Genomic DNA, 17,812 nt, shown 5'->3' with positions numbered 1-17,812 from the left:
CCAGGTGAGACCGACCACCCAGCCAGCCCAGTAGCTGCCAGTAGCGTCTCTCTGGGTGGCAGCGTGGGTCATTCCGTCATTCCTGATCACTGCCACGTGTAATTTTTGCAAGATACGTTGCATAGAATCTTAAAAATAGTTTTAAGTTCCAGAGAGATGAGCTTAATTCATCGTGGAGGCTTTTGCTTTGGTGCCGTTGGTTTACATCACAGAACCTTTAAGTTGGGAGGGGAAGGAAACAGAAGATGAGGGCCAGGGGCAATGCCCCTCCCCGTCACAGGCAGGAGCTAGAGGGAACTCTGGGGTCTGAAGTCTGCAGTGTGGACACAGGGCAGTGGGCTCCCAGGGAGAACTGTGACCCCCAAAGACAGTTTGGATTCCAGTGTGACGGACACGGGAGTAGGATCTCCTCAGGAGTCCAGCAGTCTGCTCCCCTTCTGAGACTGCCAAGTCAGTCTGTGCTGAGAAGAAAAGCTGTGTGATGTGTAGGCGAGTCCTCCTCAGAAGCCTGCCTCAGGGTCCCAAAGCAGGGTAGAAATGCTGGCAGTATGAAGACGCTGAGGAGAAGACGAGGAGACGGAGGGGAGGGGCAGGGTGAAGCATCTGCTCTCCCTCCAGGCAGCTAAGGCTCAGGACCATGACTAGACAGCTGCCTCCACTGTCCACACTGCCAACTCGGGCATCGTCTCGAGAGCCAGGGAGCATCTTAGTCAATTCCACACTGAAGGGTAAGAGTACAAGGAGGAGGATGGCGGCAGGGGGTCCTGGGAGGCGGCTGAGTGGGCCAAGTGTTTGCCATGTAAGCATTGAGGACCTGGGTTTGGATTCCCCGGAACTTCCCTAAAAGTCAGACACCCAGTTGAGTGCAGTCCCACAGCTCCCACATGGAGGTGAGCGGTGGAGACAAGAGAATCCCCAGACACTCGAGGGCCAGCAAATAACAAGGAAACTCTGCCTCAAACAAGGTATAAGACAAGGGCTGATGTCTGAAGTTGTCCTCTGGCCTCCACATATGTATCATGGCACATGTACCTGCATTCATGCACATGAATGTGACTGCACGCACACACACATGGGGAGGGGGAAACAGGCAGGCAGACAGATGTGATCCAGATTGACTTCTCAGCTTCCCCGGCCCCTCGTGCCAGAGATGGGGCCCCTCAAACTCTGGTAACTTCCACTGCCGAGGGGATCTTGCCGGTCTTGCCTAAAGAACTCAGTGGCTTTGCCGATGGGTTGAGCTGTGGGATGGTGTAATACGGACTCGCCAGACCGAGCTTCAGGATGGGCTTGGTGAGCACAATAGACGTCAATAACCTAGGCGGGCTCTGGTCCATGAGCGCATCCTCAAGCCTCGATACCCTCAGCTGATAGGTGGCACTTTCACAGACCCCTGACCGTGGAGCGGTCCACCCCTGAGGGATGAGTATGATCTTGACCTTAGGTCAGTGCAGTGGGAAGGATTCCAAGTGCCAAGTCTTTGGTTTATAGCCTTTGGTATAACTGGTCCTAACTTACCCTAAGATCTCCAACAGCCATGAAGTAACTTCTGTCTCCTTCACAGACACCCTGACGTTCTTCCTCTATTTCAGAACTCCAAAGTCTTGGCCAAGAAGGAACTGGCTTATGTCCCAATCATTGGCTGGATGTGGTACTTCGTGGAAATGATCTTCTGCACACGCAACTGGGAAAAGGATCGGCAGACGGTCGCCAAGAGCCTACTGCACCTCCGGGACTACCCAGAGAACTATCTGGTATGTAGGCACAGGAGCAGTGTGCCATCTGGCTCCTAGGGCCACCACACTTAGGTGTCACTTCAGGAACATGAGTGAACACAGAACTGAGTGTGACCTGAAATTATGTATAACGAACATGAGGGCTTTAGAACTGACCTGGTTCAAGTGTGATTATGAACCTCTTTGGGACTGTGGTTGACCTCGGGGCTGTGTGACCATATCCTTTGCTTTCCAGTTCCTGATTCACTGTGAGGGCACACGGTTCACAGAGAAGAAACACCAAATCAGCATGCAGGTGGCCCAAGCCAAGGGGCTGCCCAGCCTCAAGCACCATCTCCTGCCACGCACCAAGGGCTTTGCAATCACTGTGAAGTGCCTGCGAGATGTAGGTAAGGATGATAGAGAAATGGGGGTCTTCGAGGCTAGGTGGACCCTGGGACAAGGGGCAGGTGCAAGTCTGGCTGGGCCCCTTAGGTTTCTGTATCCAGTGAGTGCTTCCCTCTACTGGTCAGTGGTGTTACTGCATGGTAAATGAAGCAAGCACTGGGTCTCTGGAGGGCCCCTGTGATGGCCTGATCACGGAGCTATAGGGTGGCATTTCTTGCTTGTCCATTACTATCAACCACCTGCAGATGATCTGACCTGTACACTATGGCAGCTGACCTGTGAGTCCTGAGCCTCAGGCCACTGTAGATAAACACAGAAGCAAGCAGTGGTCACTTGTCCCTGGAGTCCATTTCTTTTTAAACCCTCATCTTCAATACAGAACATGTTGTTCTGCTAGATAACGCCTTTCTCTCCCATCTGTACTCCCTGGTCCCAGGGCTCCAGAGAGGCTAGACGGCGTACTTGGGCCAGATAGGACTTAACACAGCTTTAAGTGTGAGGGCACCACAGCCTTGGGCAGGCCTTCCTCCAACTTCATGTGCCAGGCTTTGCCCTGCAGGCAGTGGTGGGCAAAGCTGTTACCAGAGCCGGGTTGGAGGTGGATTCTGGTCCCATACGCACCACACTTCCATAGCCTGGTCTTTACTTACCTCTTCTTGTGAGGGAGACTTCCTTAGCCCCATGTCAAGGAGTTAGCCAGGTCACCAAGGACGTAAACAGGTTAAATATCTTCTGGCCTAGTGCCCACCTTAGCCAACAATGCCCACCTATGACAAGGAGAGTGGTTAGGTCCTTCGGTCCTTCAGGGCACTGCCTCTAGGCATCCCTGCAAGTCAACAGGGGGACTTCTCCCATCAGCAAAGACAGTGGACCTACAGACCTGGGTCAGACATCAGAAAATGGATGGTGATTTTGATCACCTTTGAATCCTTGTTCTTCATATTCCCAAGTGGTCCAGGTACCGTTGAGGGTCCCTGTGATCCCCCACACAACTTTTACTAACAGTCACTGTATATATGGAAAGCTCTCGGCTCAGGGTCAAGATCATAGCGTGGGTATAGCGTGTTGGGTCTGTAGTTATGACCTCCGCTGCTGTGTGTGTGATGGCAGCTACGTGAGGCCACTCTCCAGGAGAACACCTAGGTTGGTTGGAAGACTGAGTGAGGTGTCTAAGCCAACCACCCACTGCTGGGAAGAAGTGGTCATGGGCGCCAGCCACACCCAGCCACACTCTGGGACTCCTCTACTTTCTCCGCTGCCTTGTGCATGAAGCGGCGGCCATCTGTTTCGGCCATGACTTTCCATCTTAGTCACTTGCTTCTTTGTCATTCATTGACCCAATAAGCATTTCTTGAGCCTGAGCCGGGTCCCAGGGCATCGCACAACAAGCGTGGATGGAATATGCTGACAGGATAGCTTACTGTCCAGGATGTAGACGTCATATCCTGGCTTTGCGCTTGCTTCATGGGAGGTGGGGGGGAGACACAAACATGTTCACAGAAAAGGCCACACTGGGGCTGGAGAGATGGCTCAGCAGGGACTGGAATTGCAGAGGACTGGAATTCAGTTCCCATCACTGTCTTCTGGTGACTCACAACTGCCTGTAAACCCAGCAGCAGGGGATCTGTCGCCCTCTTCTGGCCTCATGGGCACACAGAACCACATGTATGCATCCACATAGTTAAGTAAATTTTTAATAAATTCAACATTTATAAAATAAAGGATGTAACGTTCTGTAACAGACACAGCCTTAGATGAGGCTAATTCGTGTCCTACCACCCGTATTTGTTCAAATATCTACATTTGCTGACCACGAGAGGCTCTGCCTACTAGAAAGTCATTACTGTCAAATCTAGATCTGATAGACATTGCTGCTTTAAAGCCCACGTGACCGCAGGAGTGACTGTTTGTATGACTAGTTTACAGTTGGCTTTCTGGTGACAAAAGATGACACATACCCAATGGAGAGCACGTGAACAATCTAGGAAAACCCCAGGCCGAGAGCTCTAGTCCCCTGAGTCGTCGGTGGATGGGTTACGGTGTGCTTATGTCTTCCAGTGTGTGTGACTACCGAGCAGAACCGGCCTCACCCGCTATGTACTGCCTTGTGTTTGTCTTGTCTTATAGTCCCAGCTGTATATGACTGTACACTCAATTTCAGAAACAATGAAAACCCAACCCTGCTGGGAGTCTTAAATGGAAAGAAATATCATGCCGACTGCTACGTTAGGTAAGTTGGCCCTGTTTCCCTCCCAGAAAAGGGGGAGCTTGTCTCTTAGTACTAAATCACTACATGCCGCTTTCCAGAAGCACCTGGCTAGCATCTCGCAGGAAGTCACCTTCCCATTCAGCTTCCATCCAGTCTTTGATGTATATATGAACTCAGGAGGCACATTGTCTGCTAAGACCACTGTGGGAAGCATGCCTTTCTGATCTGCTCACGTGCTCACTCCTCTCAGAGCTCAAGGTAGACAGACAGAAGACCAGTGTCACACAAAGCACCTAACTCCTGATCTCCAGCATGTCACCAAGATCAGTGGAACCCCAAAGGGAAGATGTAGCAGACAGGAAGCCACAGGGCAGCTTGTTCAGTAAACCAGTGACTTACGCACTAAAATCCAGTCTGAGTTGGGTTAGGTAGCACTGGTTTCTGATACTGTGGCCATCCTTGAAGGCCATCCAAGAGCCCCTGAAATGTCCACACACAAGTAGACAAATGGTACGGAGCTTTCTGGGTAAAGACCCTTCGGATGCCAGCTCCCAGCACATGATGAAAACCCAGTGGCTAAGCACCTTGCCACGTCACTCAAGTCACTGGAGTGCACCAACGCTTTTGTGGACTGACTGACAGCCTGTGTCAGTCCCCTGGAAATGCTTCCGGCTCTCCCACAATACGGAGAGGCGCCATCCTTTTCTAACAACACTCGCACAGGCTGCCAAGGCAGACACAAAGGCACCATTGTCACCTGGGAAGACCCCCAACGACCTCCCCCCAAGAGACAGAGCGGGCTCTTCCTCTGACATTCGGCAAGAGCCCCACTCAGCTGGACCCTGGCAGGGTGCAAGGCTGACCTCCACAGGGGGATTTTCTTAGTATCTGCAGTTCCTTGGAGCATGTATGGGAACTGGAGTAGAGTAGACAGGCTCCTGTGATCCTCTCACGTTCACTCAGCAAAGCCAGCGAGTGTTCATGGCCACTGAGGAAGAGGCCTTATGTTATCCAGCCTACCTGTAACGTGTAATAACCCTCTTAAGGCGACTGGGACATTCCTCAGTATATGCTACAATCCATATAAAGTATTACCACGTCTAGGGCACTGCCGTCCGAAACGTTATTAAAAAGAGTAAAACGCATAAGCTCCCACCATCTGAGCTGAGAAATGCTTTGCACGGCATTGCTCGCCTCTTTCCTGAGACTCGTAATGATCTTCTTTGCAGTCACGGATCACAAAGAGCGAGAAGTGTCGATTTCATGGAAACACAGGCAGGGACCAAAAAGGTCAAGGGATGTGTTTCCTGAGGAGCTGGTAGGGATCTTAATAACAGGACAAATGTGCCAGTGGAGAACCCTGCCCCACAAGGAAGCCTAACCGTGGTGGCTGACTGCAGACAAGATGCAACCCCACATTCTCTTCCGAACCCCTATGATGTGCTGGGTTAATCTTTGAAGTCTCCTCACAGAGATATTTCTGGGCACACTGGGGTATGAAACGTCCCATGGAGAATCATGACAAATGCACTTTCCCATGGACCAAAGCAGACATCCTTGAAATTTCAAGAGCCAGTACCCCGAGGGCATAGAGCAGCAAACCTGGAAGCTACTTCTCCCTGTTGAGGTGGGCTCTTCGCTAACCGATCAGCCTCCCTGCCCCGTGCCAGCCCCAGCCTGAGAGTCACCCAGGAAATGAACGGCCACTCAGGGGCAGAGCACCTTAGGGTCTCTATTCTGCCCAGACCAGATGCCCTACCTTCTCACATGCCAGGGGCGCCTGAGCTCCAGCATCTGCTGCAGTATGGGCGTACCTCAGTCAGTGGAGGCCGAAGGAGCCACTCGGTGAGATAGCCCGCCATTGCCATTCCGGTTGGTCCTTGGCTGAAGGAAGTACTAGGGTGCTGCCCCGCATGCATGGATTGTGCACCTACTGGACTGCGTCAGACGGAAAATGAGGCAGCGTTGTCCTCTTTGGGGGAAGCAAGTGTTAGATTTGGGGAGGTAGAAGATGGCAAAGGCAGGTCCCCACTCCTGACACCATCTCTGTGCCAATGACTTGACTCTTGCTTGGTTCTGTTTGGCTATGACTGCATTTTGGGATTTCCTCCTGTCTTAGTTAGGATTTCTATCGCTGTGAAGAGACACCATGACTACAGCAGCATTTTTTTTTTTTTTTTTTTTGTTGTTGTTTTTTACGAGACAGGGTTTCTCTGTATAACAGTCCTGGCTGACCTGGAACTTGCATTGTAGACCAGGCTGGCCTTGAACTCAGTGAGATCTGCCTGACTCTGCCTCCTGAGTGCTGGGATTAAAGGCGTGCACCACCACTGCCCAGCTACAGCAACTCTTATAAAGGAAAATATGTAATTGGGGTGGCTTACAGTTTCAGAGGTTTAGTCCACTATCATCTTGGTGGGACATGGCAGTGCACAGGCAGACATGGAGGAGGAGCTGAGACATCTTGATCTGAAGGCAACAGGAAGTGAACTGAGATGGTGTAGCTTGAGCATAGGAGACCTCCAAGCCCGCCTCCACAGTGACCCACTTCCTCCCACAAGGCCACACCTCCTAATAGTGCCACTCTTGATGATCTTGAAGGGGCCAATTACCTTCACACCACCCATGGACTACCCCGCCCCACACAGACCCAGAACTGTGACTCAGAACTGTGGGCTGGGTGCTCAGCGTGGTGCTCCCCTTGCTAGCCAGCCTCTGCTTTTACAGGAGGATCCCCATGGAGGATATCCCAGAGGATGAGGACAAGTGCTCGGCCTGGTTACACAAGCTCTACCAGGAGAAGGTGGGTGCGATGAGGTGGAGGTGGATGAACCTGTGGGGTTTAGGGTGGAAGACACCATTCGGATGGGTGGGCACAGGGAGCCAGTTACTGTGTGCCCCGAACGACCTACATGTCAAGCAGCTAAAGAACCCAGCAGGTGTCCTCACAGACAGTGAACCGAAGGTGTGGGTGCAGAAGGAGGATGGTGCACGAGGCCGTGGCTGTTCTGTATGGTCCAGACAGTAAGCGACAAGGGCTGAACTTTCAAGTGAGTGAGTTTGTTAACATGCGGCAAGCAAAAGGAAGGGAATAAAGAGCGAGAGGTAGGAGATGGCAGACATCGGGGACTTGGCCCATCCAGGAGGAATCACCGGGGTGACAGAGTCATGCTGGAGTTCTCAGCTGGGCCCTCTGTCCTTGGGTGAGCTCTGGCTTCCTCTTCCCGTCCAGGCATTTAAACCACGGGGTAAACGATGGTGACTTCTTTCCACTGGAAATGGTCCGCCTTCCAGCTGTTCTCCAGGGCTCAGTGCTCTTCCTGGTCTTAGCTGCTTGCTGTCTTCCATTCTCCTTGTCACAGAGTCGTGGGAGACACTTGAAATAAATGAGCTCAGTGAGACAGGGGAGAGAGAAAGAGCGCCTCCTTGTTCCCAGAGTCCCCTTTCAACAAGCTTGAAGGGCACAGGGCAGTTTACCACAGTAATGCATAGCCGTGGTCTCGCAGCCCTGGCGTCTTTTCCTGTCTCTCGCCCAGGCACAGTTCCCTATGGGAGAGCTCTCTTTAGTGATCGGTGTGGTCTTGACTACCCGAGCAAACTGTCTGGTGCCTGTGTCACTTTAAAGTGTGACCCAAGTAAGAACACGTCCCCGAAGGGTCCCTGATCCAGCTCGCCCGGCTTGTTCTTCCTCCGAGCAAGCTTTCACAGGCTTCTCTCGTCCAAAAATCTAAGTAGAGCAAGGAAAACCCAATTATCATCGCCCTAACTTGATCTCATGGACATTGTCCCCAGAAGTGCTGACAGTGCCTGTGAGCGGGACCTTGTGGACCCACAGCCCAACCCAAGCTCAAGGGCGGCAGACAGGCTGATGGGACCGGGGATGTTGGGAGGCCGGAGAGCAGACCCTTGATTGCGTGTGGGCGGAGCTCGAGGCCTTGCATTTATGGTCTCTTCCACCTGTCACCTCTGTCCAGCTGTGCTTCCTCAGCGCCTGGGATATGGTGAGGCTGGGCAGCCCCAAATTTGAGCTCCTCCCTCCCACACAGGAAAGATAGTGGCAGGCAGCCATTTGATGTGACACTGGAGGAAGAGGATGCTGGACAGCACTGAAAATCCCCAGTAGCTGCCCACAAAGCCCTTGCTGTAAGGTTTTACCAGAGGCCCAGCAGGTGCCCCTGGAATGCAGCAGTTTCTGAGGCACTCTTTCTGTCCCCCAGGATGCCTTTCAGGAGGAGTACTACAGGACAGGGGTCTTCCCAGAGACGCCCTGGGTTCCCCCACGACGGCCCTGGGCTCTGGTCAACTGGTTGTTCTGGGCGTCCTTGCTGCTCTACCCGTTCTTCCAGTTCCTCGTGAGCATGGTCAGCAGCGGCTCCTCGGTGACGCTGGCGAGCTTGGTCCTCATCTTCTGCATGGGTGAGTCCCGAACTGGAGGCGCAAAGTGGAGCCAGCGTGCTTGGTGGGCGCCGGCTGTGTGCGGTGTTCCCTGCAGGCTGTGTGGCGCCCCCAAGGGCTCACAGGGCTGTCCGGGGTCCAGAGGTGCCCACGGAGCAATCCCCCAGCCCAGATGGTGTGACGTAGAGCTGGAATTCCTCATCCCCGAGATTCCTCCCTCCCTCCTCAAAAGGGAAGCATGGCGTGGGGCTTGAGGAACCTAGCTGTAAGCTCTCTGCCTTGGAAGCAGACATGGGGCCCTCCCTCTGGGACTCCTCCTCTAACCAGGTGTCTGGGCTTGAGTGAGGACGCTCAGAAAGTGCCTTCCTCATTCTTCCCAAGGGTTTGCTTACCCAGTATTCTCCAACTGCAGCAGTTCCTCTTACACCAGGCCTGTGTGCGTGCTGTGTGTGACAGTCCCCTGCCATCTGAAGGCCAGCTCTGCTTCTGAGGCTTATGTGAGCGTAGGCAGCTTTGACTTTTCCACTACTGAGGAAAAATGGCCCAGGGCCAAGGCCAGGAGATTGGTCTATGTGTGTCCCGAGCAAACAGACTGGTATTTCTGTGAAACACAACATACTGTGGTCTCTGGGCGACACACGGGGCTTAAGCAGGAAGCCTCTCGGGAGGGACTCCCACTTGGAGCCTCGGGCTGACAGCCATCTCTTGGTGACTGCTGCAGTCTCAAGCGCGAGGGCACACCCACTGGGTGCATCTTCTGAACAATTCTCTCACTTAGTAGCTAGTGAGCACCCTGGCACGTCTGTCTGCACCAGGGTGCTGGGAAGGTGGCTGGCCAGCAGAGGCCATGCCCTCCAGGGGAAGAGCTACACTCCTTCAAGATGAAGAGGGATGGGGAAAGCAGTGCCCAGGGGCCTGAGCACTCAGCCTGGGGTGCTGTGATCATTTAGAAACGTCCCCAGAACTGATCACTATGTCCTTGTTGACACACCCTGAGTCCTGTATTCCTCCCCTTCCTGAGGTCTTTGGACCAGAGTCCACACCTCTTACCATTTCCTATATCACTGTCCCTCCTGCTGATGAGGCGATCCACCCAAATGCCAGAATTGGGACAGAGCTTGTATCTCAATGTCTCAAACAGGTGTCTGAGCAGACAACTCTTCATTTGCACAGGCTGGCTTCCCTGTCCACAGCAGCCTCCATGAAGAACACGATGCTAAAGATTTGTGACATATACTCCCTAATTTGGGGGCTGCATCTGCTCGTTCCCATAATGGTACCCACTGTACCATAAACTGTGTGTTCAGTGGCTAAGATGTGGCCTGGCACATAGGAGTCACCCCTTCTCCAGAGGTGACTGCTTAGCTTATATGGCAGTTTCTGAGCGAGTTCCTCGATGGGTCCAGCACCTGGACAGCCAGAGCTTCAGAGGGCAAGGGCTCCCACCGAGGGAGGCAGTGATTTTGCTCTCCGCCATCAGCCCGAACCATGGTGGAGTTTGTGGACATGCAGCGCCTGCATGTCCTAGGCTCTGCCTGCATCCTCACAGAGTGGCCCTCCTCTACCACCATCTCCAAAGAACCACCTTTGTTTGCCTTAGAAAGTGGCCTGGAAAGCAGAGAATTCTGTGAACAGCTGCATGCTGCTTGCCCAATTCCGTTTATCTCCACTGTGCAAGGATGCGCCCCTCCTTCCGTCCCTCCCCCTAGAGCAGCCCTATCACTGTCCTTTTTATGCCATTTCAATGTGCAGGGGAATGCCCAGAAGCTGGGGTCAAATGGTACCCCAGATTCGCTTGCATTTTGCAGCCAACGGCCTCCTCATGGCTCCCTGTCGGCACAGCGCCCCCGGAGAGCGTTCAGACTCTTAACTGCTTTTCTGTGTCTCTGCAGCCTCCATGGGAGTTCGATGGATGATTGGCGTGACAGAAATTGACAAGGGTTCTGCCTACGGCAATATCGACAACAAACAGAAACAGACAGACTGACTTGGGGATGTCACCTCCAAAGGGAACCTTGGGGAACTGTTGGCCTCTGCCTAGCCTTCTTCGTAGGGTTCAGTGGTGGAGACTGGGGAGCCCTTGCTGGGAACGAGCAGACACCACAGCCTCTCCAGTCACAGAGTTTGTCTCAGCGCTGGATGGGAAAGGAAGACGTTCTTCAGCCTTTTCCCCTGTGTGAATTATTGGGTTTGTTCATCTTTCTTTTCAGTTGCACACGTGTTTGTGTGTGTGTCTCCGTACATGTGTGTGTGTGTGTGTGTGAGTGTGTGTGTGTGTGAGAGAGAGAGAGAGAGATGCGGAAAGGAGGATGGCCGCCTGTACACTTGCGACCCTGTGGCAGCAGGGTCTATGAGGCTGCAGGGAAGGGTGGGGCTGGGGTGGAAGGGAAGGTGTCCCTGTCATCCCCATCCCGTGGTGCTGCGTCTTCTCTAACCCTCGATTGCCAGAGACAGACTGAACAGTGCTTTAGGTAAGATGACTAAATTATGCCTCCAAATAAGGAAAAAAAAATTAAAGTGTTTGTCTGGGTTGTCTGTGGCACGTGTTTACACAGATGTTCCTCTCTCTCCTCTGCCCTCGATTTGGTATTCCAGACAGCGGCTACTCAACAACTGTGATCCTGGTCGGGGACTGCTAGGGTCTTGAGTAAAGATTCATACAAGACATGTTAATGAGGACCCCCCCCCCCCAAACGACCTGTCAGTGTAACAGAATACTGAACATCCGTGTAAGGAAGGGTTGGTTCTGGCTCGCAGTTCAAGGACACAATCTGTCACGGTGGGGAGCACAGGGAGCCTGCTCAACGTCAGAAAGTGGCAGAGATGAATGCTGGCGCATTCTCTCGTTCAGGACCCCAGCCCATGGCTAGGTGGGCCTGCCTGCCCACCGTGGCTGTTCTGATCTAGGTTACCTGCACAGGCACAGCCAGAGGCTGGCCTCCCAGGCGATCCTAGATCCTGTCAAGTTGGCAAGCAGCATTAATCACCACAGTATGCCAGTGCAGGGATGTTGCCTGTAAGAGATGGGGATGTGGAAGCCCCTCTGAGCAAGGGTAAAGACCAAGGCGCTTGGAGACCAGCGGAGGGCTTCCCCGAGACACAGAGAGGGGCCAGTGGAGAAGAGCATTGGTTTCCCAGTCTTGCTGAAATGGCACCCACTAGTCTTGAAGGACTTAAGCTGATTTTGAAACTGAATGTTACCAAAATATCAAAAACAGTCACAGGAGTTGGGAAGCCCTAGAAACAAAGGCAGGGTCATTTACAAAATGATACTACCTTCCTTTTCAGCTTGTGTGTGGGTACTTACTAAGGAGCCACACCCCACAGGGGAGCCCAACCCGGGGGGCTCTGCTTACCCCACTGGGCTTTTGGTTGGCTCCTGTTGTAACATGAAAGGGATTGGCACGTCTGCAGTCTGAGAGCAGTCAACAGAGGCCAGATGCAAACACAGCAAGAGGGAAAGGTGGCCGTGCTCCGGAAGGGATCAGTGCAACACTAGACAGTGGCCTCTTAGAGCAGTGGTTCTCAACCTGTGGGTCTCGACCCCTTTGGGGTCACTGAAGACCATCGGAAAACACAGATATTTACGTTACAATTCATAACAGCAAAATTACAGTTATGAAGCAGCAAGGACAATAATTTTATGGGGGGGGGATGCCCACAACATGAGGAAGTGTATCAAAGGGTCACAGCATTAGGAAGGCTGAAAACCAGTGCCTTAGATGGAGAGGCCAGCAATGCCTGGACTGACACCTGTGTGTAGCCACACACCCCCTGGTACAAGCCCCCACTAGAGAAGATGGCCGTATGGCCCACCAAAGGCACATCCTCTCCAAAGTCACTGCAGACAGATGCTTGCGCACCCAGTCACTAAATGTCGTCCACATGACTTACCTTCAAGAGCCAAGGAGTGACCAGAGTTCTAGAACCCTTTCTGTTTAAGGGACAGCAATGTATTATCGATACAAATGAGTCTGAGTTAGCAGAAAACAGACCACCGCATTCTGGCTTTCTGTGGGGCAGAGCGAGCCTGGAGGCTGAGTTCCCACAGTGCATCTGCCCAGCCATGAGGCCCAGAGATGCGTGGAGAAGGCTGGACACTACTCTTCAGGGGAACCCGGGGTTGCAGAGGCTGTTTGTGAATATCCCGGAAGGCCTCCCCTGGATCCTAAGGCCACCGGCTGGGACCTGAGCTAGGTACGAGCTGTGGTGCTTGCGGAGCTTGGTTAAGCCATCCGTCCATCCAGCGTACAGACCTTCATGAGCCCAGCTGACCATCAGTCATTGGGAGAGATGCTCCTCTTGCGTTGCTGCAAGGGTACCGAGAGAGGCTTGCTTTGAGGAGGTAGGGTCATTAACCAATCAGGTGAAGGAATGAAAGGCGGCCTCCATTCTGCAACTTCTCAAAGTACTCGGAAAGAACTGGACGGTGCTACAACTCGTCTTTTTGATCTGGCCTTTGGTGCCAGGTCAGAGACATTTTAGGAACACTGGGTGGGTGATGGTGTTCTGGATGGCCTCAGAACACAAAAGCAAAGAAGGTATGTAGCAGGGACCCCCCAGCAGCCGGTACCTCAGCTACTTGACCTCCCTGAAGAACAGTGCTGTGTGATGGTGTGCCTGACCCTGTTCCCTTGATGCAGAGGGGGGAATGTGCGGGGGTCCTCTGAAAGAATCCTAACACAATGGCCACAGGAGTATCAAGGTTCACTGGGAGTCTGTCCCATTAGGTTTTCAGTCAGCTTTTTCCGTGTGCTAACATGGACCTGGCATATATCTTGACTGCTTCATTTCTAAATTAAAAACCTTGGAAAGGGAACAGGATGTTCAAAACATTGCCACATCAACATCTTCCTTTATGCTCACTGGGGTCTGAAAGAGTGATCAAAATATAAACTCCAGTGGTACTGTCTGGTCCGGGCAGAGCAGGGCAGAGCAGGCTCAACACTGGCTTCCCAGCTTGTCCATAGAGATGAAAGCAGTGGACCGAGGCGGCTGCTGGGTTCTCTGGGATGGGCCCGTCTTCACCAAAGCACCATGCAGGTTCCCAGGCCTACCAGAAGAACGGTTAAGAAGAAAAGCAGATCATGGGGCTGCAGCTGTCTGGAGGAGAGCTGTGCGCTGCATCTGAATGGAATGATTCGCATCTGAATTGGAGGTTGAAAGGGGGAAGACGGACCTCTGGGGTCTGAGGCTGCCGGTGAGGCACCTGTTCTTTCTCCCCGAGTTCATCATCAAGTAGTTGGAAGTGCAGCATCTGAAGAGCAAAGGCAGGCAGATGTAAACAGGTGGGGCTTGGGATGAGTTGGCATTGGCTCCCTCTCTGGCACCTCAGGCCTCCTCAGGGCTCAGTGCACAGCACAGAAGAGGCTGGGCTGTGGTGGAGGCGCTGCCGGTCACCACTCTAAAAAAATAAACTTTTTGGTTCTCACAGACACTACAAAGAAAATAAAAGACAAGATAAACCACAGACAGGGGAAAAGACACCTTTCCACCACAGATTAGGTAAAGGAGGTTTACTCAAGAGCATGTTAAAAAAAAAAAAAAAAACAACTAAACACAACTCAGCAAGATGGCAAAGAAGCTAATTCTAAAACTGGCAAAATATCCGAATAGGCATTTCCCTAAGGAGGAGGCATGAGTGGGCCAGCAAGATGGCTCCGTGGGCAAAGGGGCCTGCCACCAAGTCTTAGGACCTGAGGACAGTGCCCCGGGACCCATATGGTGGGAGGAGAGTACTGACTGACTCCGGCAATCTGTCCTGTTGTCCACACATGTTGTCCACACATGTGCTGCGACAGACAGACACATACAAACACACAGAGATGCCAGCACATATGCACACAAACAGTAAGTGGCTCTATCTACATATCTCGAGAGACAGACAGACACACACACACATAAGCACATACGCAAACAATAAGTGAATCTATCTACATATCTTGAGAGACAGACAGACAGACACACACACACAAGCACATACGCACACAAACAGTAAGTGGCTCTATCTACATATCTCGAGAGACAAGAGTTTCACGAATGGCCAACAGGCACTGGGATCAAAACTCTCACCATTACTAGAGGAACACACACCAACACCACAGGGAAGCCCGCTTCACCATCACTGGCAAGGCCACTGCCGAAGGGTATGTCAGCAGGGAGGGGACAGGGACCAAAAGCCTCACAGCGGCTGGAGGCAATGAGATGATATAGTTCCTTTGGAAAAGCTCAGAAGTTTCTGAAAATGAACGCAGACTGACCACACAGCTCAGCACTCCCGTCTCCTGAGACATGCACGCCCACGCAAATACCTGTGTGTTCAAGCAAACATCCCAACAGAGGTGCAGTCCACTGCCCATCCACACGCGCACCGATAGAGAAAGCAGGCGGCACGTACGTATATATGTACGTACGTATGTGCGTACAGTGGGACAGGGCCTTGCACTGAAAACAAAGACGTGCTGGCACATGCTCCGTCGTGACAACTTTGGGAAAACACCAGGTGAGAGGGCACAGAGACCACCACGCTGTAAGATCTTACTTAGACAGAATGCCCACGGTGGGCAAATTCCAGGCAGGAAGTAGCTTAATAGCTGCACACAGACAGGAGGGACATGGGAAGGTTCTAGAACTAGACTGTGAAACAGGTCTACAGCTCTGCAACTAGGATACAAAGTGAACCCTTTACGTAATGTAAATTATAACTTAAAAGACTACACAAGAACACTTTCAAATCCTAACACCTGTATATCCTCGTCGGCATTCATCTCTTGGCGGAAGAGACCAGAAACCCTTGAGAACCCAGCTGGGGTTGGCTGCTATGTGCAGGGAGGAAGTCTGGGATCTAAAGAGACTTGGGGAAGCTGCCCCCTGCCCCACTGTCCCCTGCCCCAGCTTCTACACACCCAGCAACACCCGGGCTCCAGCACGGGACAAGGTCCAAGCCCCCGCTATGGATTGCTGACTGTTCTAAGAGCCGAGCAGGGCCACCGGCATCATCAGCATCCCTTCGCTTGTCGGCAACCTGGCGATCTTAAACACGGTGTGTCCAGTCTTAAACACGGTGATACGCCGCCACCTGCAAACGCGGAGCCACGCTCAGAGCCCCGAGACGCACAGGCTCACACGCTGCAGGCGGGACACACCTGGCTTGGTGTCCCGCTGGGTAAGCTTGCCTGCGCCGCTGCCGTTTCTACTGAGGAACACAGAGGCGAGTGACAGACCCCCCACTCCCCATCCTGCTAGCTCTTAACTTGGAGCCAGTAAGAGACACTGACTTAGCTTTCCTAAAATAAACCATTTATTGAAAAAGAGCCTTTTCTTCAGTCTCACTCACGAGCCTTTGAATACCAAAGCTGCAGCTTGTCGACAAGGAGGTTTCACAGTCAGAGAGAGCACTCAACAAACGGGAGATTCAAACGAGGTCCTGGACACCTGACAACACCACATGTTCTCCTGAACCCCAGAAGCTCCAAGACACGACACCGATGTCGTGGTTCTCGGTCCCGTGAGGGACGGGGGCGACGGTCCGTGTACAGTAGTAATGGCACTTGACACGCAGCTTCGTTAGTCTCCTCGGCACTGTCCCTCGAGGGTCCTGTGTCCCGGACGACAGACAGGAGCAGCAGCAGTGAGGCGGTCGGTCACCTGGGCGGGCTTCGGTCTCTCTCGGAGGCTAAGGAGGCTGCGCTCGCTCGCTCGCTAGCTCGCTCGGCAGTCTTCATGTAAATATTACATACGGTCGTGACCGGGGGACTCTGTCCGCACATTGCCAGGCCACGGGCTGGTGAGCGTCACTCTTCGTCGGTGCAAACCTGTGAGGAAGCAAGAGAGACAGCTGGGCCTCTGCTGGTGCAAGCACGTTCATGTGTGTGCCCGTGTGCCTATGCTCGGCTCCGGCCCACAGGCGAGGCACCAGCCGCGACATGTGAGGAAGCCTTGGGAAACAGACAGATGGCAGGTCTGCTCTCAGGCTTCCCTCCTCATATGTATAATCCCGGGGCAACACCGTTCATCTAGTTTACAGCTGAGAACCCCTGTTCCTTCGTTACCAGTCCACGTGCAGAAGCCCAGGCCCCACCCTCGGGCCTTCCACCAGGGGCTCCTGGGCAGGGTCCCGCTCAGCGGCATGTTCTTCTCATCACCATCCCCACACTCCTGACACATCCCCAGCAACACATTTCCCATCCTCTGCTACAGTCCACTTACTGTGGCAATCCCTTGACCGCCAGCCCCAAGCGAGCAAGCACCCACCGAAAGCCCAAGCGAGTGTTCCAAACAAACTTGGAACTGACCTTCCCAAAGAGGCCGTCAATGCCCAGACTGGCCCTCAACCTGCTGCCCTTTGGCTCTACTGTGGTCGAGGCAATCTTCATGACTCAACAAGCTGGAGGGTGGGGCCACCCTAGACACCTCTAACCTGCTCCTCAGCCAGGGTCATTCCAACTCCTCAATATCGCCGAGAGCCACACTCTGCTGGCCAATCCTCAGCCTGCAGTGTGGCGTCCTTGAAGAAGCCTGGCTGAGGGGCCATCAGCCACATTCTGCTGGTTAACTGATCCCTCTGTGCCGCTCCTGCATCTTTCCCAGCCTGCCTGTCTCCCACCACTTCCAGCACCCTGGGCCCCTCCTCCTACCTCACTCACACGGAGCTCCTCAGTGGCTCTACCCCCACCAGCCTCTCCACGCCTGACACCTTGTCTGCCCTTCCTGCCTAGCCACACCCTGTCTCAGAGACTCCAGGTTTCCAGTTACAAATCTTCAGTCCCCTACAAGTCACATACACCTTCATCACGGCTCTTAACACAATGCCAGGTCCAGGCTGACCACACATCTCAAGGGCAAGAACTACGCTCATCTCTTTAAAATCCACTCAACCATCTCCTCAAGTGTGCTTCCAATGTCCCAACGGATCGTGTAGAAGGGCCTCAGTGAACATTGACTAGCTGAAATCAAATCTCTGATACATTAAGACACTTAGTTCCTGTCCACTTTAGGACATTTACTTCTTGTCTATTTTAGATATAAGTATTTTATGTTTAGGTTTCCAGATTTCTTGTGCCAGATGCAAAACTGAACTGAAGTG

General features: G+C 52.9%; 2 protein-coding genes across 5 annotated transcripts in view; one reads left to right on the top strand and one right to left on the bottom strand.

Annotated features, from left to right (window-relative positions):
• Agpat4 (1-acylglycerol-3-phosphate O-acyltransferase 4) overlaps positions 1–11,266 on the top strand; it is a 107,253-nt gene extending 95,987 nt beyond the window's left edge. For all 3 annotated transcript variants that reach the window (XM_042262399.2, XM_006978021.4, XM_042262401.2), the window contains 6 exons: positions 1,593–1,754; positions 1,972–2,125; positions 4,251–4,353; positions 7,060–7,135; positions 8,550–8,748; positions 10,620–11,266. In XM_042262399.2, the coding sequence (XP_042118333.1) occupies positions 1,593–1,754; positions 1,972–2,125; positions 4,251–4,353; positions 7,060–7,135; positions 8,550–8,748; positions 10,620–10,714 (789 nt within the window). In that variant the 3' untranslated portion in view covers positions 10,715–11,266. The remainder of the gene's footprint in view (positions 1–1,592; positions 1,755–1,971; positions 2,126–4,250; positions 4,354–7,059; positions 7,136–8,549; positions 8,749–10,619) is intronic.
• Positions 11,267–16,009: 4,743 nt separating this feature from the next.
• Map3k4 (mitogen-activated protein kinase kinase kinase 4) overlaps positions 16,010–17,812 on the bottom strand; it is a 103,521-nt gene continuing 101,718 nt past the window's right edge. For both annotated transcript variants that reach the window (XM_015996740.2, XM_042262398.2), the window contains one exon: positions 16,010–16,541. In XM_015996740.2, coding sequence (XP_015852226.2) covers positions 16,521–16,541 — 21 coding nt within the window. In that variant the 3' untranslated portion in view covers positions 16,010–16,520. The remainder of the gene's footprint in view (positions 16,542–17,812) is intronic.

Source organism: Peromyscus maniculatus, chromosome 16 (assembly GCF_049852395.1).
Source record: "Peromyscus maniculatus bairdii isolate BWxNUB_F1_BW_parent chromosome 16, HU_Pman_BW_mat_3.1, whole genome shotgun sequence".
NCBI classification, from domain to species: Eukaryota; Metazoa; Chordata; class Mammalia; order Rodentia; family Cricetidae; genus Peromyscus; species Peromyscus maniculatus.
Note: the sequence above shows the minus strand (reverse complement) of the source record. Positions and strands in the feature narration are given on the sequence as shown.